Source organism: Indicator indicator, chromosome 9 (genome assembly GCF_027791375.1).
Source record: "Indicator indicator isolate 239-I01 chromosome 9, UM_Iind_1.1, whole genome shotgun sequence".
NCBI classification, from domain to species: Eukaryota; Metazoa; Chordata; class Aves; order Piciformes; family Indicatoridae; genus Indicator; species Indicator indicator.
In genome coordinates this window covers 37,439,859-37,464,920 of record NC_072018.1, presented here as the reverse complement: position 1 = coordinate 37,464,920, position 25,062 = coordinate 37,439,859, and the positions used below count along the sequence as shown (strand labels likewise).

Genomic DNA, 25,062 nt, shown 5'->3' with positions numbered 1-25,062 from the left:
ACCCTTCCAGTCAACAAGTTCCTTCTCATCTCCAACCTAAACCTCCCCTCAAGCAACCTGAGGCCATTTCCTCTCTGTCACTTGTTACTGAGAGGAAGAGCCCAACCCCCACCTGGCTGCAGCCTCCTCTCAGGAGCTGTAGAGAGCAATGAGGTCTCCCTCAGCCTCCTCTTCTCCACACCAAACACCCCCAGCTCCCTCAGCTGTTCCTCCCCAGCCCTCTTCTCCAGACCCTTCCCCAGCTCTGTTGCCCTTCTCTGGACCTGCTCCAGCTCCTCAATGTCCTTCTTGCAGTGAGGGACCCAAACCTGAACCCAGCACTTGAGCTGTGGCCTCAGCAGTGCCCAGTCCAGGGGCACAATCCCTGCTCCTGCTGCCCACCCCCTTGCTGATCAAGGCCTGACTGTGCTGGAAATTCTCACCATGGCCCCCTGGAACCCCTCCAGGGACAGGGATTCCACCACCTTTGTTAAGACATCAGGATCTTGGCCCTGTGTGGACAGTGGCTGTCACTGCTCTGAAGGTTATCAGGTACCAGTTTACTCAGGTGGGAAAAGGGAGAAGTGTTGTGTGTGCAAGAGAAAGTCATTGTGCAGAAAGCTCACTGCTGTGGACACCTTGCAGCAGGACTTACTGTTTAGGAACAAGCCCAGCTGGCTGACTCCTAAAGAGAAAAAAAAGATTTATTTACTTTTACAAAACAGACCAAAGATGTGGAGGATTTCTGGGGGTGTCCTAGGGATCTGTGGAGGTCAGCAGACTGGGCTGAGGGCATCATAGAGCCTCTGTGCAGCCAGTTCCACCATCTCACGAAGGGATTCGTCGTCCTCGCTCCCTGGCTCGCAGTCAACTGTCTGGGAAGACAAAGGAAGCCCTCTTAGAGCACCTGGCACTGCCCCTTCCCTTGCAGCAGGGGAGGAATGCTGCTGAGGGAGGAGGAGAAAGCAGGCATGCAGATGGAGATGAAGCTATCCAGAGTGGCACCGCAGTTTGAAAGGGTCTGCCAACACCTAAAGGAGCTCAGAGGGAACTTGCCCAAGCCCTGCTGAGGAACGTGAAGCTTCATCTCACAGGACCACAGGATGTGAGGGGTTGGAAGGGACCTCTGGAGATCTTCCAGCCCAACTCCCCTGCCAGAGCAGGGCCATAGAATCCAGCACAGGTCACACAGGAATGCATCCAGATGGGGCTTGAAAGGCTCCAGAGCAGGAGACTCCACAACCTCTCTGGGCAGCCTGCTCCAGGGCTCTGTGACCCTCACAGTGCAGAAGTTCCTCCTCATGTTGTGGTGGAACTTCCTGTGCTACAGTTTCCATCTATTGCCCCTTGGCCTATCCCAGGATGCAACTGAGCAGAGCCTGTCCCTGTCCCCTCTCTCCTGACCCCCAGCCCTCAGCTATTGATAGACATTGATCAGATCCCTCTCAGTCTTCTCCTCTCCAGACTAGCCACCCCCAGGGCTCTCAGCCTCTCCTCCCCAGGCAGTGCTCCAGTCCCTTCAGCATCCTTGGAGCCCTCCCTTGGACTCTCTCCAACAGATCCCTGTCCCTCTTGACTTGGGAAGCCCAGAACTGGATGCAATATTCCAGGGTGAGGTCTCAGTAGGGCAGAGGGGGAGCAGAACCTCCCTCAAGCTTTAGGTTTGATTGATCACTTGTATCCAGACTGCTATGTCCAATGCAGTGAGCTCTGCAGATTAGATTCCAACTCAAGCCATCCAAGGGTCAGCCCCTGGAGATTTCCCTTCCTCTCGTTCACTGCACTGTGTTAGGTTGCTGCTGTGAGGTACCTGGCACTCCTCACAGAGGTACAGGTACTCAGAGCCCCCACACTGATGTTCCCACACCACAAGGTAATGTTCACATCAAAAGAAAATGCCCCAGAGATTCACTTTCTATAGAAAGATTTGGTCTTAGTGGTAAGACCACAGAATCACAGAATTGTCAGGGCTGAAAGGGACCTCAAGGCTCATCCAGGTCCAACCCCCTGCCATGGGCAGGAACACCTCATACCACAGCAGGTTGCTCACAGCCACATCCAGCCTGGCCTTAAAAACTTCTAGGGATGAGGCTTCCACCACCTCCCTGGGCAACCTGTGCCAGTGTCTCACCACCCTCATGGGGAAGAATTTCTTCCTAACATCCAGTCTGAATCTCCCCACTTTAGTTTTGCTCCATTCCCCCCAGTCCTATCATTACTGACACCCTAAAATGTCCCTCCCCAGCTTTCCTGTAGCCCCCTTCAGATCCTGGAAGACACCCATCTCACACAGGCCACTTGATCAGCACTGCAGCCAAGGCCCTGGCTGCCCTCTCTCGGGATCACAGGCAGCACCTGCTGCCTCTCTAGGCTCCAACACTGAGCCTGCTGCCATCCAGTGCCAGCTTGCTGCTCTCCTGAACACTCTGCTCTCAACCACCAAGGTTCTGGAGAAGAGCAGCACACACACAGGGAATGTCACCCCACAGGGCTCTTGAACTACACCAAGTTGCTCAAGGCCTCATCCAGCCTGGCCTTGAACATCTCCAGAGAGGAGGCAGCCACAGCCTCCCTGGGCAACCTGTGCCAGTGTCTCCCCAACCTCACTGGAAAGAATCTCTTCCTCATCTCCCCTCTTCCATCTAAAAATCCTTGCATGCATCAGTGTGTCCCTCAGGGAGTGTGCATGTCAGTGTCTGAAGGGGGCTACAGGCAGGCTGGGCAGGGACTGTTCAGAAGGGGCTGTAGGGACAGGATGAGAGGCAAGGGTTTGGAACTGGAGCAGAGAAGGGTTAGGTTGGACATCAGGAGAAGTTCTGCACAGTGAGGGCGAGGAGACACTGGCACAAGCTGCCCAGGGAGGTGGTTGATGCCCCATCCCTGCAGACACCTAAGCTCAGCCTTGCTGTGTCCCTGGGCAGCCTGCTCTAGTGGGAGACATCCCTGCTGGCTGCAGAGGGGTTGGACAAGATGCCCTTGGAGGGTCCCTTCCACAATCTGTGGATCAGCTGAGGGGATGTCAATGAAAGAAGGGGAAGTGAAGAGGCTTAAGATGCTTTGATAACAAACATTCCCCCAGCCTCATCTCCTTAGCAGGTGGGTGATACTCCAGGCAGCACTGTGCCCTGGATGGAGGCCCACCTGTGCCAGAGGAGCCCCCAAAGCCAGAGCCTTGCTGCCATACCCTTGTGTCCAGGGAGATGTTGGCAGTCTTCCCATCCACCGTGATGCACAGCACAGAGCCATCCTTGGAGCTCACACAGTCCTCTCCAAACATATCCCTGAAACAGAGCCCTGCCTGGGTCACCTCTGACCACACACCAAAAGGACTTTTTGCTCCCTATTCACTTCAGGGCCCCAAAGGCATCCTGCCAGCAGGAGATCTCCTTTCAGCAGCTATGATTTAGCCCAACCACCAAGCTCAGTGATGCTGAGTGGGTGGCCCAGGTCAGTAAGTGTCTTACTGACATAGATCTTAGCAGGGACACCTCTCAGCTAGACTCAGCTGCTCAAGGCCTCATCCAGCCTGGCCTTCAGCACCCCCAGGCAGGAGGCAGCCACAGCCTCCCTGGGCAGCCTGTGCCAGAGTCTCACCACCCTGGGACTGAAGAACTTCTTCCTCAGCTCCACTCTAACCCTGCTCTACCTCAGCTTCAAACCATTCCCCCTTGGCCTGTCTCAGACACCCTCAGCAAAAATCTCTTTGCAGCCTTCCTGCAGGATCCCTTCAGGTCCTGGCAGGCAGCTCTAAGGTGCCCCTGGAGCCTTCTCCTCTGCAGGGCTGCACACCCCCAGCTCCCTCAGCCTGTGCTCACAGCAGAGCTGCTCCAGCCCTTGGACCATCTTTGTGGCCTCCTCTGGCCTCTCTCCAGCAGCTCTTTGTCCTTCTCCTGCTGGGCACACCAGAGCTGGAGGCAGGATTGGAGGTGAGGTCTGAGCAGAGCAGAGCCCAGGAGCAGAATCCCCTCTCCTGCCCTGCTGCCCACACTCCTCTGGCTGCAGCCCAGCACACAGCTGCCTGCTGGGCTGCATGAGGGCACTGCTGGCTCCTGGGGAGCTGCTCAGCACCCAACACCCCCAGGGCTCTTTCTTCAGGGCTGTTCCCAACCCACTCTGCAGCCAGCCTGGATGTGTGCCTGGGGCTGGCCTGATCCAGATTTCTCTGCTGCACTGCTCATTTTATCTTAGACACAGAGATGCAAACTCACTGAAGCATGATCTCCATCCTCTTCCTGTACACCTCCATATCAACTTTTTTGGAAATTTTCTGTACTGCAGCTGTAAAAAAAGGAGAAAAAAAGTAATTTTGTGACTCTGTGACTCCCCTTTCCCAGACATGGGCAAACTGTCTAACCAAGACATCCCGGTTTCTTCCTCCCTTCCTACCAAAGCAATCCAAACATGACTAATGTGTAATAAAAATGAATTAAACCCAAGAAGGGGCAGGGAACCAAGAGCAGAAATTTTATGTTCCCTCTGCTCATGTTCTAATACAGAAAAATTTGCAACTCTAATTCACTTTTGAATCCTCCTTTTATTGTTTACACTCTTTGCTTCTCACCTTTCCTAGCCTCAAAGGTGAAAATATTCTGTTTGCAGGGATTTGTTTGTGATTCCTCCACCTCAGTAGAAGCAAACATCATACCATGGAGGCTGGCAGCATGCAGGGAATACATGGACAGCAAACATGAGCAGTAATAATAGAGCCCACAATGATCCAAGGGCTGGAGCAGCTCTGCTGTGAGTACAGGCTGAGGGAGCTGGGGGTGTGCAGCCTGCAGAGGAGAAGGCTCCAGGGGCACCTTAGAGCTGCCTGCCAGGACCTGAAGGGATCCTGCAGGAAGGCTGCAGAGAGACTTCTCCTGAGGGTGTCTGAGACAGGCCAAGGGGGAATGGTTTGAAGCTGAGGCAGAGCAGGGTTAGAGTGGAGCTGAGGAAGAAGTTCTTCAGTCCCAGGGTGGTGAGAGTCTGGCACAGGCTGCCCAGGGAGGCTGTGGCTGCCTCCTGCCTGGGGAATTGAAGGCCAGGCTGGATGAGGGCTTGAGCACCTGAGTCTAGCATGGCAGGGGCATAGCAGGGACATGGCAGGGGATTGGAACTGGATGGTCTTCAAGGTCCTTTCCACCCCACCCCACTCTGTGATTCTGTCCCCCTGAGGTTGCTGTGTATCTTCAAAGAGAAGCCAGGGCTTAGCTGGAGAGGCAGGCACCCAGCTCCCTACCTTTCTGTATCTTGGGGTTGGACTGCACCTCCAGGATGACTGTGATGACAGTGTCTGCATACATGTCATTGGCAGGGTTTGCCACCCACTGCAAGAGAAAACAACAACCAAATGCCACATCTGAGCCATTCCCTGGGCTGGGGACCAGTGCCAGCACACAGCCCCTGGGACATCACTGCATGCTGCTGCCTGCCTTGCCCTGAGGTCTACCTGCAAGTGCCTGCTACACATTCCACACCCAATTAGTATTTCTGTGGTTTGGCTTTCTTCTTCTTCTCATTAACTTGGTATTTGCTTTTTGTATTGAGTTCTTATTATTATTTACTTTGATTTATTTACCTTTTTATTGACTTTTTCTTCAGTCAGTTGTTTCTTGTATCTGCTTTTATCTATTTACTTGACTTTTTGGTCACTTTTTGTATTGGCTTTTACTTGTGGCAGGGGGGTTGGAACTAGATGACCTTCCAAGGTCCCTTCCCACCCACCCCATTCCATGACTCTCTGAATCTATCTGATGCTATTTGGCAGAAGAAAATCCTTCTTTCTCCCCCTCAGTGCCCACCTCAAGGACCACCATGCCTGGCTCCTGGATCACAGTAATGTTTTTGAAAACCTTCAGGGCTGGTTTCTGTTGGATTTCTATTTCCTCTACGTCACCTAAGGAGGGACAGCAGATGGTTAGCAAAATGAGAAGCAAGAGGTCATCTGCAGAGTGAGAGGTGTCCCTGCCCACAGCTCCCCTTACACCACAAGCCACTGCCTGCATGGGCACAGAGCTCAAAACAAAGCATCTCAGGTGCTGAGCCCTGAGCACAGGTTTGCTCTTCATTCCTGGCATCAACTGGATTCTCAAGAGGGAAGGTAAAAAAAATCCTGAGCTTTAAATCTGAGAAGAGGTCCTGCAGAGTGTGTGTGTGCCTTGAACTGGCACAGGAGAGCAAGCTGAGGAGAGGCACCAAGGATGACACCGGGGCAGACAGAAATGGCCTCTGGCTCAGAAGAAGCCATCACAGGAAGGACATGGAGCTGATGGAGCAGGTCCAGAGGGGGCTACCAAGATGCTCAGAGGGCTGGAGAACCTCTGCTATGGGCACAGGCTGGGACAGTTGGGGCTGTTCAGCCTGGAGAGGCTCCAGGGAGACCCCAGAGCTGCATTTCAGTATCTGAAGGGGACTACAGAGAGGCTGGGGAGGGACTGTTGAGAAGGGGCTGTGGGGAGAGCACAGGGGCAAGGGTTTGGAACTGGAACTGGAGCAGGGCTGGGTTAGGTTGGACATCAGGAGAAGTTCTGCACAGGGAGAGTGGTGAGACCCTGGCACAGGCTGCCCAGGAAGGTGCCTGATGCCCCATCCCTGGAGACATTCAGGATCAGACTGGATGTGGCCCTGGGCAACCTTCTCTAGCTGGAGGTGTCCCTGCTGCTGCAGAGGGACTGGACAAGATGCCCTTGGAGGCTCCCTTCCAACCCAATGCCCTCTGGGATTCTCTGAGTTCCTGCTTTTGGGGGCAAGACAGAAGGGGCTGCCTGTCCCCAAGGAGGACAGAGCCTGTGTGCTTCTGAACAGCAGGGCATTTCCCACTCTCTTTGGGGCTGAAGACAAGGATGGATTAACAAATGTCACCACAGAGTGGCTACAGCACTCCCTAAGGGGCTGACAGGACACAAAGGTTGGCCTAGGCTCTGTAATGCTGCATGCTGATGATTTGGGAATACAGGCAGAGCAGAGCCCCCCAGCAGGATGTGTCCTGGCCATGTCTTTCCCCAGACATACCTGTAAGCTTCTGCAGCTGGTAGGAGAGCAGGTTGAAAGGGCCTGTGTATGGGATGGCCTGGGTCTGGGTCACTGTGCTCATCGCCAGGTCTGTGTAATCTGAAAGCACAAAGGCTGCCCTGGAGGTGACTGCCTGGAGACCAGGGAGCACTACAGGTGAGTCAGGGCCCTGACCCATGCCAGAGGCAGGGCTGGAAAGGACAATGTGCAGAGAGGAGGGTGGAGCATCTGCTGTGAGATCAGCAACGGGTTTGGGTCAAAGCAAGCAGCAGGAGTTTGTCATTTGATCAAACTGCTCTGGCTGGGGGTTGGACTGGATGATCTCCTAAGGTCCCTTCCAGCCCCTGACATTCTGTGAACTGCTTCCCCCCAAGCTCTTCTGACCTCACATTTAATTATTCTTCTCTTGTGAGATCAGCTTCTTTACTAATAAATAACAAAGCAGAGTAACAAATAGTAATAAACTCACAAATATTTCCACCGTGCTATAGCTTTTGACACTAAAAACTAATGGCCTGGTTCCACAACCCTGTGGCCATGGCTCTTGGTGGCCATGGTGGTGCTGGGCTGATGGTTGGGCTGGATGCTCTCAAAGGCCTTTTCCAACCCAAACCATTCTGCAACTCTAAGATTCTATGACAATTTTGTCCTTGTTCAGGACAACTAACCAAGGCTCTCTTCTCTTTTATCCACATCCATGAAGAGGAAGAAGCTTGAAGTAACCAGAAAAAAACAAATAAAAATGGAATTTTGCTTCTCCAACACAAAATTACAGCCACCCCCCCACTCCTCCCCCAGTATTCTAAGTGTTTTCATGATGAAAATTAGGATGGAGCAAGGTTCAGTCACTGTCTGTACTTACTGGAGAGGTCACATGGAGAAAGGATGTGGTAGTTAAAATTTCTTTTAACCAGAATCCCAGAAATCCTCTGTCCTTGCTCTGGTTTTTTATCAGCTAGAGATCCCATCACCTGGAAAGCAAAACCACACAGGGTGCACCAAGGCAATCTCAACTGTTCACCGCTTACAGGGTGCTAGGGAGATGAATCTCTACTTCTCACCAGCACCCAAGGTGGAGAAAAGGAACTCTGAACAGGAGGTCAGAGCAGGCAATAAACACTGACATGTGACACAAGGAAAGGCTGGAAGAGCCAAAAAGAAAAGCTCACCAAGAGCTTTGCAGTGAGGGTGGGGAGAGATTGGAACAGGCTGCCCAGGGAGGCTGTGGCTGCCTCCTCCCTGGAGGGGTTCAAGGCCAGGCTGGATGAGGCCTTGAGCAGCCTGGGCTGGTGGAGGTGTCCCTGCCCATGGCAGCGGTTGGAGCTGGATGAGCTTTAAGGTCCCTTCCAACGCAACTCATTCTGAAAACCAAGCCCCAGATCCAGCAGTAAATGAAGAGCATTCCCATGCTGGAATCCCTGGCAGCCAAACACAATCCACAAGCAGTGGGAACTGTGCACTTCTTATCCTCTGGGACAGAACATAGTGATTTAAAAAAAATATGTATTTATTTTTACTTTTTCAATACCTTGGCAAGTTTTTCTCCTCTGAAGTTCAGTGTGACAGCTTCAGTGTTCCTAGGGTTGTGAACTTCTATATGAACTTCATCATTATCCTCATATTCCCTGATCAGGGCAGCCTTCAGCCTGGCCATCTCGTTCTGCTCCCCATGCACCAAAATCTGCAAGGGACACAGTTTGCCTTTTAGCAGAGATTCTCTCTCCAGCCACACATGCTGAGGGAACAAAGTGCCTGAGCCAGGGTCACTGTGCCCCTCATCCTTACACACATCAGGTCACAACACCCAGCAGTAGCTCAGCTGTGGTTCAGAGCTCAGTGTCCTGGAATTCCATCAACTGAGCCAAGGGCTGGAGCAGCTCTGCTGTGAGCACAGGCTGAGGGAGCTGGGGGTGTGCAGCCTGCAGAGGAGAAGGCTCAGGGGCACCTGGCTGCCTGCCAGGACCTGAAGGGATCCTGCAGGAAGGCTGCAGAGACATTTGTTGAGGGTGTCTGAGACAGGCCAAGGGGGAATGGTTTGAAGCTGAGGCAGAGCAGGGTTAGAGTGCAGCTGAGGAAGAAGTTCTTGAGGAGGAGGGTGGTGAGACTCTGGCACAGGCTGCCCAGGGAGGCTGTGGCTGCCTCCTGCCTGGGGGTGTTCAAGGCCAGGCCCTCATCAGGCTGCCCACCAGGGCCTGCCCTTCCTGGCTCCAGGCTGTGCAGTGGTTTGTAAAGCTCACTCTGGAGGACACTAACCACGTGTGGAGGTTTGAGGGCCCGGATGAATTCACTGGTCTGTTGGTAATCTGTGTGAGCAGAGAAGGAAATGTAATCCACAGACATCTTCAGGGGCAGCTTCTGCCCTGACATGGTTGTGATCTCTTCAGGCTCAGACATGATGTGCTAGGGAAAAGAAGAAGAGCAGTGGAAATGAAACACTGGAAGCCTCCCAGAGCCACTGCACCTGCGGTTCAAACAGCAGAGGGTTAGGGTTAGGGTTTAGGGTTGGGAGCCAGCTACAATGTGAAGAGCTGAACATCCAACCTCCCCAGCCCCCAGCACTTCAGCTGCTCCTCCTCAGCAGACCTGGGAGTTCATTCCCCTTCCAGACACATCTCCCACATGTGCAGTGGAGTTGTGAGCACTGGGAAACTTCTGTCTCTGAAGGCAAGGCTGGCTGCTCAGGCTGCCCTTTGGAAGGAAGAACTTCATGCCCTCCAGGTGGACCATGCCACAACACCTGCAAGGCAGGCTGATTCCTGACACAGCAGCAGCCTCCTCTGAAGGCTTCCAACTTCACTAAGGTCTGGCCTGGGGTTCAGACTGACCTTGAGCACCCTGGGCTGGTGGGAGGTGTCCCTGCCCATGGCAGGGGCTGGAACTAGATGATTTTTAAGGTCCCTTCCAACCCAACCCATCCTGTGATTCAGTTCCTCCAGAACCAGGCTAGGGCTTCCCTCTCAAAAAGTTAAATGGTAGAGGGGTCTAAAGATGAAGAAAGTTATCACCCATTCTTTTCCTGACAAGATAAGGAGCTCCTAGAGAAGGCTTCCTGCACAACACCACTGGCATGGTCAGATGCAGATGTTCTGGGAAGTTTCATTAGTGTCAGCCCAAAGCAATTAGTTTGGACTACAGAGTTCTGCACACCTGACAACAACCCTCCCAGGACATCCACACACAGACAGCTGCTGTTGGCCAATCTTTTGTCAGGAGAAGACAGGAAGTGGCAGAGCAGCAGCAACTCACCTTGGCCAGGGTTCCTTCCACACAGTACCCTGCTATGATGACTCCATTCCTCTTGTCTGTGCACCAGCTCTCAAACAGCTCCCTGGACAGGCCACTCTGCATCATCCCTGGGGAGGCCATCACCACACTGGGGCCAATGTCATCAAAGTGATCCATGCTCTGAGTGCACAAACAGCAACCAGCACCAGTGAGCACAGCTCAGGCCCAGGGCTGCCTGCCTGCAGCCTGGCACAGGGCACAGGCAGAGCCCTGTGCTCAGCCCATCCTCACAGCAAGTACCCTGTGCAGGGGAGCTCCTCCTGCTGCTGCCCTCAAGGAGCAAGCTCCAAGGGATCTATAGTGCAGGAAATGCTGGGGCACAAGCTGCCAGCATTGGGGCTCAGTGCTGGGGGCACTTCTTTGATATCTTTATCAGTCCTCTGGGTGAGGGAATTGAGGCAGCCTCAGGGAATCTGCAGATGGCACTAAGCTGGGTGGTTGTGTTGATCTGCTGGAGGGCAGGAAAGGTCTGCAGAGGGACCTGGCCAGGCTGGATCCATGGGCTGAGACCAATGGGTTGAGGTTTAACACAGCCAAAGAGCCAGGGGGTGCCCAGGTGGGCAAGAAGGGCACCAGCAGCCTGGCCTGGAGCAGCAATGGTGTGGGCAGCAGGAGCAGGGCAGGGACTGTCCCCATGGACTGCCAACTGGTGAAGCCACAGCTTGAGTGCTGGGTTCAGGTTTGGGTCCCTCACTGCAAGGAGGACATTGAGGAGCTGGAGCAGGTCCAGGGAAGGGTAACAGAGGTGGGGAAGGGTCTGGAGAAGAGGGCTGGGGAGGAGCAGCTGAGGGAGCTGGGGGGGTTTAGTGTGGAGAAGAGGAGGCTGAGGGAGACCTCATTGCTCTCTACAGCTCCTGAGAGGGACCTGCAGCCAGGTGTGGTTCAGCTGAGGTGACCTCTTGTGTCAACCTCCCTGAGTGTGAGGCAGGCCCATGCCAGGTCACCTTCAGGTTGCTGATGTGCTTGAAGACAAAAGGGTTGTTGATGTTGATCTGCTTGCGGATTTTGTCGTTCATGGCATTGACGTAGGTCTGGTACACTGCCATGCACTTCTTGGCCAGGGAGGAGGCATAGTAGATGGGGATGTCGTGGAGCTCAGGGTGGTTCTGCCAGTACTCATCTGGAAAACCCAACAGGGCAATGAAAACCAAGAGCGACAGAGCCCCACCAGCCCAGCCCCACAGCCCAGCACCACCCAGAGAGTGCTCTCCCCTCAGCAGAGCTCACACTTGGTGCCCAACCCACCCAGCATTGTGCCTTTTCCTTTCCAGCACAGGAAATCACTGCCCTTGAAGCTCACCCAGCCCAACCATCCCCTAACTCTGCCAAGGCTGGGGCTAAGCCATGGCCCTCAGCACCACATCTCTGCCTCTCTGAAACCCCTCCAGGGATGGGCACTCCCTGGGCAGCCTGTGCCAGGCTGTGAGAACCCTTCCAGTCAACAAGTTCCACCTCAAATCCAGCCTAAGTCCTGCTGTTGGTCACTGGCAGGGGTTTGGACTGGATGATCTCCAGAGGTCCCTTCCAACCCTACCATTCTATGGCTCTGTGTAATGCCACAAAGTGTCTGCTGTGGTCTTCTCATTTTTCCTACAGATGCGGGTCTGTGAATTTAAGGGCAGAGGCAGTGACCCTTTGGCCCAGCAAATGCCCTTTCTCAGGTGTACACAGTTTGAACCCAACAGGTTTTGTGATCTGTAAGCACAGTGCCCACCTGCTGAAGCCCTGCCTCACCAACATGCCAAAGCCAAGCTCCTCTGACCATGCCACTGCTCTTTGCTGTCTAGGTGTCCATCCTGCCCCACCAAGCAGAGCTGCCTTGAGTGGCTGACTGGACTGCTGGCATTTGACCAGGCAGCTGTTGCCATCCTGCAAAGGGTCTGAGGAGCTGGTGAGAAAGGACTCCAGCTGAGTGCAGGTGAAAACACCCTGGTAATGGATGGAAACTGCAGCACAGGAGGTTCCACCTCAACATCAGGAGGAACTTCTTTACTGTGAGGGTCACAGAGCCCTGGAGCAGGCTGCCCTGAGAGGTTGTGGAGTCTCCTGCTCTGGAGCCTTTCCAGCCCCATCTGGCTGTGTTCCTGTGTGACCTGTGCTGGATTCTATGGTCCTGCTCTGGCAGGGGCTTGGACTGGATGGTCTGCATGGTCCCTTCCAACTCCTAACAGCCTGTGTGATCCTATGGTCCTGGCTTAACCTGTGTGCCTTTGTCAAGGGCTGGGAAGGTCCATACCTAGGATGAGAAGCAGCTCCTGAGCCCTCCCCAGGGCAAAGACAGGGATGAGGCCGCGGCCTCCCCTGTTGACGATGTCATGCACGGTGTTGCAGAACCTGGCTTCGCGCTCCTCCCGCTTCTCGTGGATGTGGGTGCCGTAGGTGGACTCCTGCAGGCACAGACCCCCCTCAGCAGAGGAACTCACACACAGGCTGACCCTCCCCTGATGCCCCCGGCCCACCCACACCCTGGGCTCACCATGGAGAGGAGAGCAGGGGTCAGGGTCTGGAGAAGAGGGCTGGGGAGGAGCAGCTGAGGGAGCTGAGGGGGTTTGGTGTGGAGAAGAGGAGGCTGAGGGAGACCTCATTGCTCTCTACAGCTCCTGAGAGGAGGCTGCAGCCAGGTGGGGCTTGGGCTCTGCTCCCTAGGATCAGGTGATAGAAGGAGAGGAAATGGCCTGGAATGTGCCAGGGGATGGTTAAGTTGGAGTTGAGGAAAAACGTCTTTGGTGCAAGAGTGGTCAGGGACTGGCACAGGCTGCCCAGGGAGGTGGTGGAGTCCCCATGCCTGGAGGGGTTCCAGAACCCTGTGGCCATGGCACTTGGGGCCGTGGGTTGGTGGCCATGGTGGGGTTGGGTTGGTGTCGGACCAACCTTCTCCAACCCAACCCATTCTGTGATTCTATGAAAAAAACAAAACCATCCCCAAATTCCCATAATCACCTCCACCAAGATAAATAACCAACAGTCAATCAGGAATTTGGATGTCTTCCTCAAGGGGCCTCAAAGCTCATCCAGTTCCAACCCCCTGCCATGGGCAGGGACACCTCCCACCAGCACAGGTTGCTCAAGGCCTCATCCAGCCTGGCCTTGAGCACCTCCAGGGAGGAGGCAGCCACAGCCTCCTGGGCAACCTGTTCCAGTGCCTCCCCAGCCTCACTGTAAGGAGTTAGACAATTAAATCACAGACTCACAGTGGCTGCCAGTCTAAGGCAGTAGTTGTGCAACACTCACAATTATAAGAATATCAGGTTTGATGTTGGGAATCTCAGCTGCCATCAGGTGCCTGTCCTCCTGTCTTGAGAAATCTCCTGTGTACAAGAGCTGTTGGGGACACAGAGAAGCAGCTGCTTGGGTCCTGCCAGGGCAGCAGTCTTACATCACAGCTGGGGCAGAGTTGTGGCTTTGTTAAGTAAGGAGAGTTTCAGGGAATTTGTGATGATTTCATCACCTGTCTTGTACCTGGAGACACTTCTGATGCGGGCAGTGCACAGAAGTCAAGCAGCACACCAGCACCACCAGCTACACCATCCCCAGGACTGGGCTCTGCACATCCAATCCTACTTCTGTACTTTTTTAAACTTTTTTTCCCCCAGTTCTCAATCATTTCAAACCATGAACCAAGTCCTACAAGGCAGCCAGGCTCAGGACCACCACCTCTCTTCCCTCTTCAAGGCTGCAGGAAACTTCTCCTGGGTGGTGGTTACACTGCTGCACTCCAGCCTAGGAGATCAGATCCAGCCTGGGTTTGACACAGTGCTGCCTGTGATTTCCTGACGACTTTTTTCATCTCTTTGTGCCTACAATTAGTAATAACAATAACCCTGCTGCTTCAGGTGCCTGAGCAGAAGAGTGCTGTGAGCAGAGTGCTGTGACAAAAGCCCTGTGAGCACCCAAGGCAGTCAGACAAAGGTGAATCAGAATCTGTTGGGAGATTTTACTACAATGCAGCTTCTACCAGACTGCCTCAGCTGTCAGCTGCCTCTGAGCAGCCCAGCAAGGAGAGCTGTTCCTGGTTCCAAGCTCACTCCAGTACAACCCAAGCATCCCACCTGGATCAATACACATGGCACTTGCTACTTCTGATCAGTGAGAAGATCTTCCAAGCCAAGGCCACCTCCACTTGAGTCCAAGTCTATGTGACAGCTCCAGCCACACTGGGAGCTTCACAGACACCAATAAATAATCAATGGCTACATTGATTTCAGCTCTACAAAGACAATACCTTCACCCCAGCTATCTCAATCATGAACATGGCTGCTCCCAGCCCATCACTGAGCAGCTTGGTCTCAGCTCTACAAAGACAATACCTTCACCCCAGCTATCTCAATCATGAACATGGCTGCTCCCAGAACATGGCCTGCATGGTAGCACCAGAACTTGATTCCTGCCACTTCTTTCACTTCATGGAAATTGATGGTCTCGATCTTGTCCATGCTCTCCTCCAGGTCTGTTTCTGTGTACAGCATGTCATCTGCTGAGATGTTGCTGGAAGGGAAACAGCCACAGGTCAGCTCAGGACAGGCAGCAGCTGGAGAAAACACTGCCTGGATTGTTCCCCACTGACAGCAAGAGGTCAGCAACACCAAGCCTGGACAGCAGCAGTCCAGCCCAGGTGCCCCAATGCAGTGGAGTTACAGCATCACAGAGGGGACCTCTGCAGATCCCTCCCCTGCCAGGACAGGCAGCAGTCCTTTCCATGGAGGATCTGCCCTGGGCTTGTCTGACAGTGCCAACAGCTTCACTCGATGACCTCCAGAGCTCCCTTCCAACCCCTTCCACTCTGTGATTCCCAGCTCTTGGACAGAGACCTGCCACAGTTTCTGACAACTCCTCAAAACCCAAACTGCACCACCCTTTGCCCAACAGCCCAGGCCACAGGAGTCACAGAGCTCTGTTTATCAGGCTTCTGAGCCCAGTCAGAATCTGCTGAGTTGAGATAAGCTCAGGCCCACTGCATTCATCTGTCCAGTAACAGAAGAAAAACAAGAGAGAAGAAAATCCCCAACCAACAGCATGGAACAGAGCTCTCTTTTGTGTGCTTATTTAATCTGCCCTTGTCCTGAAGAGTGATTTGTATTTTTTTAGGCCTTAAAATTCACTACTTCTGCGAAGCTTAGGGGAAAACAGACAAAATGTGTCTTAAGAGAGACAGCTGGGGAAAGGGCACTGTTAAAAAGGTCTAAATAAAGCAAAGAGAAAGCATGAAAGGCAAAAAGAATGACTTGGTTTTGTTGCTGACAGGAAATTGAGAGGCATTATCCATGGGCAGTGAGAAGATTCTTTGCTCCTAACCTGGTTAGCACATTTGTGGCAACATCTGCAGCCACCTCTGATGGCTTCACCTGAAGCCTTTTGAGTGTACAGGTGACAGAATTCATGACCTGAAGAGGCAACCCAGGGCCTTACCTGACCTTGACATAGTCTGAAAGCAGCCATCTGTAAATGGCTTTTGTGGCATGAGTCATGAATGTCCTTCCTTTGAAACTTGTCTTCTGCAGGAACCATGGCAAAGCCCCACAGTGATCTAGATGGAAACTTCAGACAGAGAAACCCAATGAACACAGTCCCCACTCTCACTTAGATCCCCTCTCACCCTCTGCTCCACTGAATTTACATCATGAAAATCCAGGAGCACGATTTTCAACCTCACTGTTCACTCCCCTGCTCTCCAGTGATCAGAAATGGGACCCAGAAAATCCTTCCAAGGAATGGAGGCTTTCCTGGTTTAGCTTTTCTCCACATCATTCTCTTAATTTGTAGACAGGAGAACAGAGACCAGAAAGACAATAAATACCAAACCAGCAAACAGATGTCCCAGCTACCATCCACACACCACCTAGCCACAGCCTCTCCTCACCTACAATGAGCACAGCCTCAGTCTGATTGTTCCCTTAGGTGCCACTTACTGACTGATGAGGAGGAGATCAATCTCAGCAGGATCTATCAAATCAATGTAAGGGAGAGCATCCATTCCTTCCAGGCCAGGGTGGATTCCACAATCCAGCTGAAAAAAAAATGAAAGATAAAGCTTTTCACAGAACATCTCACAAAGCCTCTTCTATTGGGGGCTAAAAGAGATTCATAGATTGGGTTGGGTTGGAAGGGACCTTGAAGATCATCTAGATCCAATCTGGGCATGAGCCCATGGCAGGGGGGTTGGAACTGGATGATCTTCAGCCTCCCACCAGCACAGGTTGCTCAAGGCCTCATCCAGCCTGCCCTGGAACACCTCCAGGGAGGGGACATCCACAGCCTCCCCGGGCAGCCTGTTCCAGGTGGAAGTTATTTGTGACTGGTGACTTTTAGCATCCTACAAAAAAACCCAGTTTTGCCCTTGAACACTGCTTGTAGCATCAGATTTCATACCTCTGGCTTCTAAATGACCTGGGGCCAGCTTCCCAGGGGAGACCTTCCCAAAGATCCCAGTCTTTGTCAGTAATTTTTATCTACACAAACCTTCAGTCACACTTCACTAACACCTGAACCCATTGGGGGCAACTTATTGCGGCCCCCTCTGCAAGGACAGCTGGAAAAGGGACAGAGGTGATGCTTGTGTTTGTAGCTGGCTACTCACACATGGCTGTGGGTCAGCATTTGGCCAATTTCAGAACTCAGAGCTCACACACAGACATGCTGGGGCTGAATTTAACCCCTGACACCTTTGGCCTGCCAGTGAGAGGGAGCACAAACACACTCAGACCATAATTACCATTATCTTCCTCCCTTTAAACTCCAGAATGATGCAGGACCTTCCTACTTCTTGACCAGCACCACTGTAAAGGAAGATCCAAGACAGCAAAATTAACCAGAGGTTAACTGGGTCCAGAGAAGGGCAACAGAGTTGGGGAAGGGTCTGGAGAAGAGGCTGGGGGGAGCAGCTGAGGGAGCTGGGGGGGGTGCAGTGTGGAGAAGAGGAGGCTGAGGGAGACCTCATTGCTCTCTACAGCTCCTGAGAGGAGGCTGCAGCCAGGTGGTGGTTAGGCTCTGCTTGGAGAAGGCCTCTGAGAGCATCCAGTCCAACACCAACCCAGCCCCACCATGGCCACCAAACCATGGCCCCAGGTGCCATGGCCACAGGTTTCTGGAACACCTCCAGCCTGTGCCAGTCCCTGACTACTCTTGCACCAAAGGAAATTTTCCTCCTCTCCAAACTAACCCTCCCCTGGTGCAACATGAGGCCACAACCATGCAGTCCGACCCCACAGCAGGGCCCCCACAGCAGCTTGCCCAGGATCACAATGGCCGGGGGGGTTGGAAGCTCTCCAGAGGAGACTCCACAACCTCTCTGGGTAGCCTGCTCCAGGGCTCCAGCAGCCTCACACCAAAGCTTGTGCTCAGGTTTCAGCGAAGCCTCTGTGCCCTGCAGCCCGCAGGCCGCCTGCTCGCTGCGGAATGCAGCCACGGAAAACCGGGAGCGGGGGAAAAGCGTCCAGACCCCCAGAATCACCGAATGTTAGGGGTTGGAAGGGACCTTCAGAGATCATCGAGTCCAACCCCATCGAGTTCACCTCCGCCTCCCGAGTAGCGCTCAGGGCACTCTCTCACCACCCCTATGGCCACAGCACAGCCGGTGCCGGGGGGAGCCGGTGCTGGCCCACGATGGGCGCTGCCCGCACCGCCTCCGGCCCAGCCCGGCTGCCCGCCCTATCCCCGGCCGCGGTGCCCGGGCGCTCACAGGGGCCGGATCAGCAGCTGGTCGCTCTCCTCCGCCGGGATCAGCGCCTCCGCTTTGCGCTTGGCCGCCATGGCGCCGTCCCGCCTCCCTGTCCTCCCTGTGTCTCCTTCCGCTTCCTCCGCCCGCCTGCGCCCTGCAGCCACCGGGGAGCGCCGGCGTGCGGGAAGCGGCGGCCCGAGGTGAGGCTGGCGGCGGCCGGGCGGTGCGGGGCCAGGCCGTGCCCAGGTGTGCGGCCTGGGGAGGCTGCAGAGGGTCTCTAGGCGGAGGGAGCGGGGCGGGGAGCGGGGCCGGGCGCTGCCTGCTCTGCCTGGGCCGTGCTCCGGCCTTGCGCGGGCGCTCGTCCCTCCGTGGACAGCGGCTTCTGCCGCCTGTGCTAGGCTATGGCTCTGCCGTCTGTGCCAGGTTATGGTTACCATCTGTGCCAGGCTATAGCTCTGCCGTCTGTACCAGGTTATGGTGCGGGGCTAGAGGGGGAATCGGAATGGACTGGGAAAGATCTCTGAGGTCGTCAGGGCCAGGCGACAAAGCAGGTGGAAAGAGGAAGGAAGGACTTGGTGCCACCCTGAGCAGCCTCTCTGGGCAGACCCTTCTGAGGCTCTTTGGCCTGGGGAAGAGCAGTCGGAGGGCATCGTCCCGGTGCCGAGCAACAGCTGGAGGGAGAGCGTCAGGAGAATGCAGCCAGATCCTTCCCAGTGGTGCCCAGGGACAGGGCAAGGGGCAGTGGATGCAAACTGGAACACAGGAGGTGCCCCCTAAAGATAAGGAGAAAATTCTTCCCTCTGGGGGTGGCTGCCCAGAGAGCCTGTGGAGCTCCCATCTCTGGAGGCATTCCAGCCCCACCTGGATGTGTTCTGTGTGCCCTGCCCTGGGTGCCCCTGCTCTGGCAGGGGGTTGGACTGGATGAGCGCCAGAGGCCCCTTCCAGCCTCACCATGCAAGTATTCTGTGGTTCTCTGTGCCTCAGCCCTCTGCAGAACCCACAGGCTGAGGCAGGACTCGATGCTTTCTGCATCTGCTTCTCAGAGACCTTAACAAGTTTCTGGTTTTTTACCCCCTTTGCCCCTCCTTCCCTGGATGACAGGACAGCTTTCATTTGTGTTGTTCCTCCCTAGAAGATCTTCCATGATCCAACGATGAGAAGATGTTTAGGAAAGGCAAGAAACGGCACAGCAGCAGCAGCTCCCAGAGCAGTGAGATCAGCACGAAGAGCAAGGTGAGCTCTGCCTGGGCCTGCTCTGGGCAACCACTTTGCTTTGTTGGAGAGCATTCTGCTCCTGCTGTTCCTCACAGCATCTGTGGCTCCTCGTGGGGTCCTGCTGAATTGGTAGCAGTCTGACCTATGCTGGGGCAGAAGGAGAGAAGGAGGAGGAGGTGGTGGTGGTGTTCTCCCTGTTGTGCTGTTCTGGAGGAACCAGAACTTGAACACTTAATTTATTCTTTAAAAGAGTCGAGGCAGAGCATCTCCAAGTGTTTTGTTCTTCTGTTCTCAGTCACTTTCTGATGATAACTGATTTTTTTTCCTCAGTCTGTAGATTCCAGCCTTGGAGGACTCTCCAGGTCTAGTACTGTGGCCAGTCTAGATACAGACTCCACGAAAAGCTCAGGTATGGCATCAGAGTTCCAGCAGAGAACCACCTCCAAGGTCAGCAAGTTCAACCTTCCACCCAACACCTCCCTGGCCATCAGACCACATCCCAAAGGGCATCTGCTGTGGGGCAGGGTTAACTCTGTGGTGTTTGTCTAAAGGAGCAGAAAATGGGAAAGATTAACATTTGTCTGTTGAGTGTGAGGGAATCTCTGCAGGTCCAGCCCTGCAGGCAGAGCTCTGGGCTGCTCAGGTGTCATTATTGACTCCTCTGGGCTTCAGTCAAAGTGGCTTCAAAGGAAAGTGTCTGGGCAAGGAAAACTTGGTTGTGTTACCAACCTGATACACAGCACAGGGGTCACAAGTACAGAGTGCGGTGGGTTGGAAAAGACCTCAAAGATCATCCAGCTCCAATCCCCTGCCATGGGCAGGGACACCTCCCACCAGCACAGGTTGCTCAAGGCCTCATCCAGCCTGGCCTTGAACACCTCCAGGGAGGGGACATCCACAGCCTCCCTGGGCAACCTGCTCAGGATTCTCCAAGCCTGGCATAGGCTGCCAAGGGAGGTGGCTGAATGCCCATCCCTGGAGGTGTTTCAGAGAGGCAGAGATGTGGTGCTGAGGGCCATGGCTTAGCCTCAGCCTTGTCAGAGTTGGAGCATGGTTGGACTCTATGATCTTCAAGGGCTTTTCCAACCCAAACCATAGTGTGATTTGTATCCTATAAATCTGATGGGATGGAATGGAATGATGGCAGCTGCCTTCTCTTGTGCTTTGCCCACCAGCTCCCAGCACATCTGACCCCTCACTGACCACAGGCAGCAGCAGCTTTTCCAGCTTTTCCTGGTGCCAGTTTGTTCATTGCAAACTGGGTTTGGGACCAGCAGTTTTGTCTCCTGGATTCATAGGGAAATGTTGCCTTGCCCAAGGCACCCAACTCAGCTCAGGGCTGTTCCTTAGAGAGGAGTTAACACACTGGTGAGCTCAAGTGCTTGGTGGAAGTGCCAGGATGCTGGAATTAATCCTGACTGGAATTGCTCAGAATTCCCTGGTTTGCTTTTGTTGCAGGACAAAGCAACAGCAATTCTGACACCTGTGCAGAGTTCAGAGTGAAATATGTTGGTGCCATTGAGAAACTGAAACACAGTGAGAGCAAAAGCCTTGAAGGGCCTCTGGACTTGATAAACTACATAGATGTGGCACAGGTAAGGGGGCAAAAGGGACACCACCACCAGCACCACCACACCTGAAGCTTGGCTGTGTTTCTTTCCCTTTGCCAGGTGACCTGAGGTCTGTCTGGGCAAGTTCTAGGCTTTGTAGCTGACTCCAAACAGCAGTGGGACAGGAATCTCAAAAGCTGTCAGCCACAGTTCCATCCTGCTGAGGGACTGGAGGAGATGCACCCTGAGACAAAAATGAGCAGAGGGCTGGAGAACTTCCCCTGTGGGCACAGGCTGGGAGAGTTGGGGCTGTTCAGTCTGGAGAAGAAAAGGCTCCAGGGAGGAGACCTTAGAGCAGCCTGCAAGTACCTGAAGGGGCTGCAGGAGAGCTGGGGAGGGACTTGTGACAAGGGCTGGGAGTGACAGGATGAGAGACAATGGCTTTGAGCTGGGAGAGGGGAGACTGAGACTGGAGATGAGGAAGAAATTCTTGGCAGTGAGGCTGGGGAGACACTGGAACAGGTTGTCCAGGGAGGCTGTGGATGTCCCCTCCCTGGAGGTGTTCAAGGCCAGGCTGGATGAGGCCTTGAGCAACCTGTGCTGGTGGGAGGTGTCCCTGCCCATGGCAGGGGGTTAGAACTGGATGGTCTTGAAGGTCCCTTCCAACCCAACCCATTGTAGGATTCTGTGGATGTTGTTAAGGGCATTGCCCAAAGCCTTTTAAACATTGCCAGGCCTAGGGCACCAGCCACCTCTCCAGGAAGCCTGATTGCAGTTTGACCACCCTCCTGCTGGGGAAATGCTTCCTGATCTCCAGTCTGAACACCTGGGGGGATGCTGGGGCAGTGCAGGGGTGGCAGGGTGGGAGCAGTGCTGGTGCTGCTGGTGACCCTGTGGGCTGGGGAGCACACAAACGTTTGCTGCTGTGTATCGTGGTCATTGGTGCTCTGCTGGCTGCACTAAAGGCTCTTGTTTGTTTCCCTCCAAAGCAAGATGGCAAGTTACCTTTTGTTCCAGGTGAAGAGGAGTTCATCATGGGGGTGTCCAAATATGGCATCAAAGTCTCCACATCTGACCAGTATGTAAGTGACTGCCAGCAGAGTGTCTGGGGGGAGGGCTGACAGCTGATGGAATTCATCCCTCTGGTGGCACCACAGTGTCACAGATTCACTGATTCCACAGAATGGGTTCGGTTGGAAAGGACCTTAAATCTCATCCAGTTCCAACCCCCTGCCCTGGTCAAGAACACCTCCCCTTAGTCCAGGTTGCTCAAGGCAACTTCTTGCTGTAAGCCCAAGGCACCCAAACCATCAGCAAAGCTCTCCCAGCAGCACTGCTTCAGGGCAGGGCTCTGCATTTTCCTGCTTGGAAGTGCTGCTGAGGCAGAGACGCAGACAGGAGGCAGCTGGACCCTCAGCTACCCCTCCTGACGTCACCAAGGCTGTGAACAAAGCTGAGGTGTCCTGCAGGAGCCCCACAGGGGTGCTGGGGGGGCAGCAGTGCAGTGCAGTGGTGGTGCAGTGCTGTGTTCCTGCCGCAAACCGTGCTGCACTGCCACACACAGGGGTGCTGGGGAGCAGTGGTGCAGTGCAGCTGTGGTGCAGTAGTGCAGTGCTGTGTCCCTGCCGCAGGCCGTGCTGCACCACCATGCACAGGGGTGCAGTGCAGTGGCAGTGCAGCAGTGCAGCGCTGTGTCCCTGCCGCAGGCTGTGCTGCACCACCATGCACAGGGGTGCTGGGGGGACAGCGGGGGGGGGCAGCGGCAGTGCAGTGGTGCAGTGGTGCAGTGCTGTGTCCCCGCCGCAGGCCGTGCTGCACCGCCACGCGCTGTACCTGATCGTGCTCATGGTGTGCTATGACGATGGGCTGGGCACCGGCAGGAGCCTGCTGGCCCTGAAGACCACAGACGCAGCCTGTGAGGAATGCAGCCTCTGGGTCTATCAGTGCAGCAGCCTGGTAAGAGGCTCTCTGCAGGGGCTGCAGCTGCCTTGGCCCTGCTGGAGGGCACGTGGGGGGTCACTCAGTTCCGTGAGGGGTGGGAATGTGGCCATGGTGAGGAGGGCAGAAGCCCCTCCAGTAAAGCTGGCAGGGAATGGCTGTGCCTGAGGGAGATCTCTACAGCCTGAAGAGTGCTGCCAGGGCTGAGCACAATCCTCCACTTGTGTTCTCCCACACCAAAGCCTCTGCAGCTGGCCCAGGGCAGCAGCTCTGGTAGCAGAGCCTGAATGCAGCTGAGCATGGGCAGAGATGGCTTCAGAGCAGCTCCTGTGACAGGACACAGACCCCCAGCAGCTCTGGGGGCACACAGAGAATGACAGAACGGGTTGGGGTGGAAGGGACCTTCAAGACCATCCAGTTCCAAACCCCTGCCATGGGCAGGGACACCTCCCACCACCACAGCTTGCTCAAGGCCTCATCTAGCCTTGAACACCTCCAGGGAGGAGACATCCACAGCCTCCCTGGGCAACCTGTGCCAGTCTCTCCCCACCCTCACTGCCAAGAATTTCTTCCTCATCTCCAGTCTCAATCTTCCCTCCCCAGCTCAAAGCCATTGTCCCTCATCCTGGCACTCCCAGCCCTTGTCCAAAGCTTCTCCCCAGCTCTCCTGAGCTCCTGGCAGCCTGCTCTAAGGCCTCCCCACAGTGACTTTCTGCACAGTGCTATGCTGGAAGCTGCCCCTCTGCCCTGTCTCCCGGAGCCATTTCAAACAGCTTCCCACGTGGCAGGCAGAGCACAAGAACCAAAGCAGCTCTCACTCCTTGCAGTCCCATTTTGCACAGCTGCCAGAGGAAGGAGGGAGCTCCTGTTTGAAGGGAGGTTGGGGCTGTTGGAGGCTCCTCTCAGTGCTGATGTGGGTGTGTGGTGTCTCCATAGGAGCAAGCCCAAGCCATCTGCAAAGTGTTATCCACAGCCTTCGACTCAGTGCTGATGTCAGAGAAGTCCTGATGCCTGCAGCAGCACAGCAGCCTTGCTGTGAGGAGGAGGCAGGACTGGGGTCCACCACAGACCCAGGGCGGCCTTACTGTGCAGGGCAGAGCTCCCAGCCTGGCACACGGTACTGGGTCATGCCCCAGGCAGCACTTGAAGGAACCATTCCACCCTCAGCTTCCAGACAGGGCAGAGTTTTGTATTCACAACTTGATTTTGTTTCCCCTAACTCCTGTTTTGTACATTAATGTCAATAGAGATGTAAAGTAAACCTGACACTGCCTTCTGCCTCTGCCTCAGACACTCTTGGGTAGCACAGGTGCCAGCTCTGATTCTCCTGGGTGGGAGAACCCTGGAATGGCTCAGGGTAGAAGGGACCTCAGGGCTCATCTGCTCCAACCTCCTGCCATGCCCAGGGACACCTCTCAGCTAGACTCAGCTGCTCAAGGCCTCATCCAGCCTGGCCTTCAACACCCCCAGGCAGGAGGCAGCCACAGCCTCCCTGGGCAGCCTGTGCCAGAGTCTCACTGCCTGAGCTCTGCCTGATCACTGCCAGAACTCTGCCTCAGCTCTGCAGGCAAACAGGAGGCACCAAAGTGATTTTAAAAGTAGTTTTTATTTTTTTTTAATTCCAGACCTTGAGACTGGTTAACAAGAGTAAAATTTCTTCATCATGCTCTATAGTTACAAATCACTGCATCCAGGAAATGGAAAATAAGAGCTGCTTTGAGGTTATACAAATATGTACAGTTGCTCTGCAACTAAACAAAATAAACCCAAGGGGAAGTGAATATTTTACATCTCACTCTAAGCTGCACCTCACTGGCTCCTTGGTCAACAGTTAACACAGCAACCTGATAGCTGGCCTCTTAACAGAGGGGAGTTCAATCATGGCTGGAATCAGATCTGAGAAGTCATGAAACTGCCAACATTTGGGGCTTAAAGTTCTTCATTTTATATCATAAATATTATCTACAGCCTCTAGAATTGCCTTTTTTTTTCCCCTTCTGCCAGAGAATTAATTATAGAAAGATCCAGAGATACCTTTTTTGCTCAGCTACTCCTCCTTGGTCCTCAAGGGGTTTCTCTGCCTGCACTCTTGTGGGTGCTGTGAGGTTGCCTTCTACAACTTCCTAACAAAGCTGGGAGCTTCTCAAGTGTTGTTTCCCCCTGCTAGCAGAAGGACTGGAGGGAAAATCTGCATCCTTGTGGAACCAGTTGATGCCATACAACTATAAGATTCTGTGTTAAAAATACTGTACAGCAGGAGATCTGTGCAAAATAAATCTGCCCCCCCCTCTAACTCTCTATGCAGGGATAGGAAGATACAAAAAGAGTGACACAAACTGAATGGCTCAGGGAGGTCAACCCCTGGTGCTCAGCTAGGGCTGGAGTCTCACTGGGAGCTGGGGAAAAACAACCTCATTTGCTTCAGCTTCCAACAAAAACAGCTCCAAA

General features: G+C 54.2%; 2 protein-coding genes across 3 annotated transcripts; one reads left to right on the top strand and one right to left on the bottom strand.

The window, feature by feature from the left end:
• Nucleotides 1–116: 116 nt before the first annotated feature.
• CPSF3 (cleavage and polyadenylation specific factor 3) lies at nt 117–18,003 on the bottom strand. 2 transcript variants are annotated; one of them, XM_054383879.1, is made up of 18 exons: nt 17,933–18,003; nt 16,967–17,030; nt 16,164–16,261; nt 15,664–15,792; nt 14,565–14,742; nt 13,489–13,578; nt 12,494–12,644; nt 11,202–11,377; nt 10,219–10,377; nt 9,226–9,372; nt 8,501–8,653; nt 7,835–7,943; nt 6,973–7,071; nt 5,763–5,857; nt 5,201–5,288; nt 4,188–4,257; nt 3,164–3,260; nt 117–854 (listed from the first exon to the last, which is right to left on the bottom strand). In XM_054383879.1, exons 1-18 carry the CDS (start codon nt 18,001–18,003, stop codon nt 753–755), a joined length of 2,076 nt encoding a protein of 691 aa, XP_054239854.1. In that variant the 3' UTR covers nt 117–752. The 2 variants fall into 2 exon arrangements, with proteins under 2 accessions (XP_054239854.1, XP_054239855.1); XM_054383880.1 differs by lacking the exons at nt 16,164–16,261; nt 16,967–17,030; nt 17,933–18,003 and having other exon boundaries at nt 14,565–14,614; nt 15,664–15,746.
• A 74-nt stretch (nt 18,004–18,077) lies between these two features.
• On the top strand, nt 18,078–23,622 carry ITGB1BP1 (integrin subunit beta 1 binding protein 1). The gene is made up of 7 exons (XM_054383627.1): nt 18,078–18,111; nt 19,044–19,144; nt 19,457–19,535; nt 20,585–20,721; nt 21,666–21,758; nt 22,483–22,632; nt 23,551–23,622. The coding sequence occupies exons 2-7, from the start codon at nt 19,073–19,075 to the stop codon at nt 23,620–23,622; spliced, it is 603 nt and encodes a 200-aa protein (XP_054239602.1). The 5' UTR covers nt 18,078–18,111; nt 19,044–19,072.
• The last annotated feature ends 1,440 nt before the right edge of the window (nt 23,623–25,062 follow it).

Coding starts and splice junctions, on each gene's coding strand:
- CPSF3 (XM_054383879.1), bottom strand. CDS start 18,003: ATGGCGGCCAAGCGCAAAGCGGAGGCGCTGATCCCGGCGGAGGAGAGC. Junction 9,373..10,218: donor TGGAAGGAACCCTGGCCAAG/GTGAGTTGCTGC, acceptor TCTTTTCCCTAG/CACATCATGTCTGAGCCTGA. Junction 5,858..6,972: donor CCAGCTGCAGAAGCTTACAG/GTATGTCTGGGG, acceptor GTCCCTCCTTAG/GTGACGTAGAGGAAATAGAA.
- ITGB1BP1 (XM_054383627.1), top strand. CDS start 19,073: ATGTTTAGGAAAGGCAAGAAACGGCACAGCAGCAGCAGCTCCCAGAGC. Junction 20,722..21,665: donor ACTACATAGATGTGGCACAG/GTAAGGGGGCAA, acceptor TTCCCTCCAAAG/CAAGATGGCAAGTTACCTTT. Junction 22,633..23,550: donor TCTATCAGTGCAGCAGCCTG/GTAAGAGGCTCT, acceptor GTGTCTCCATAG/GAGCAAGCCCAAGCCATCTG.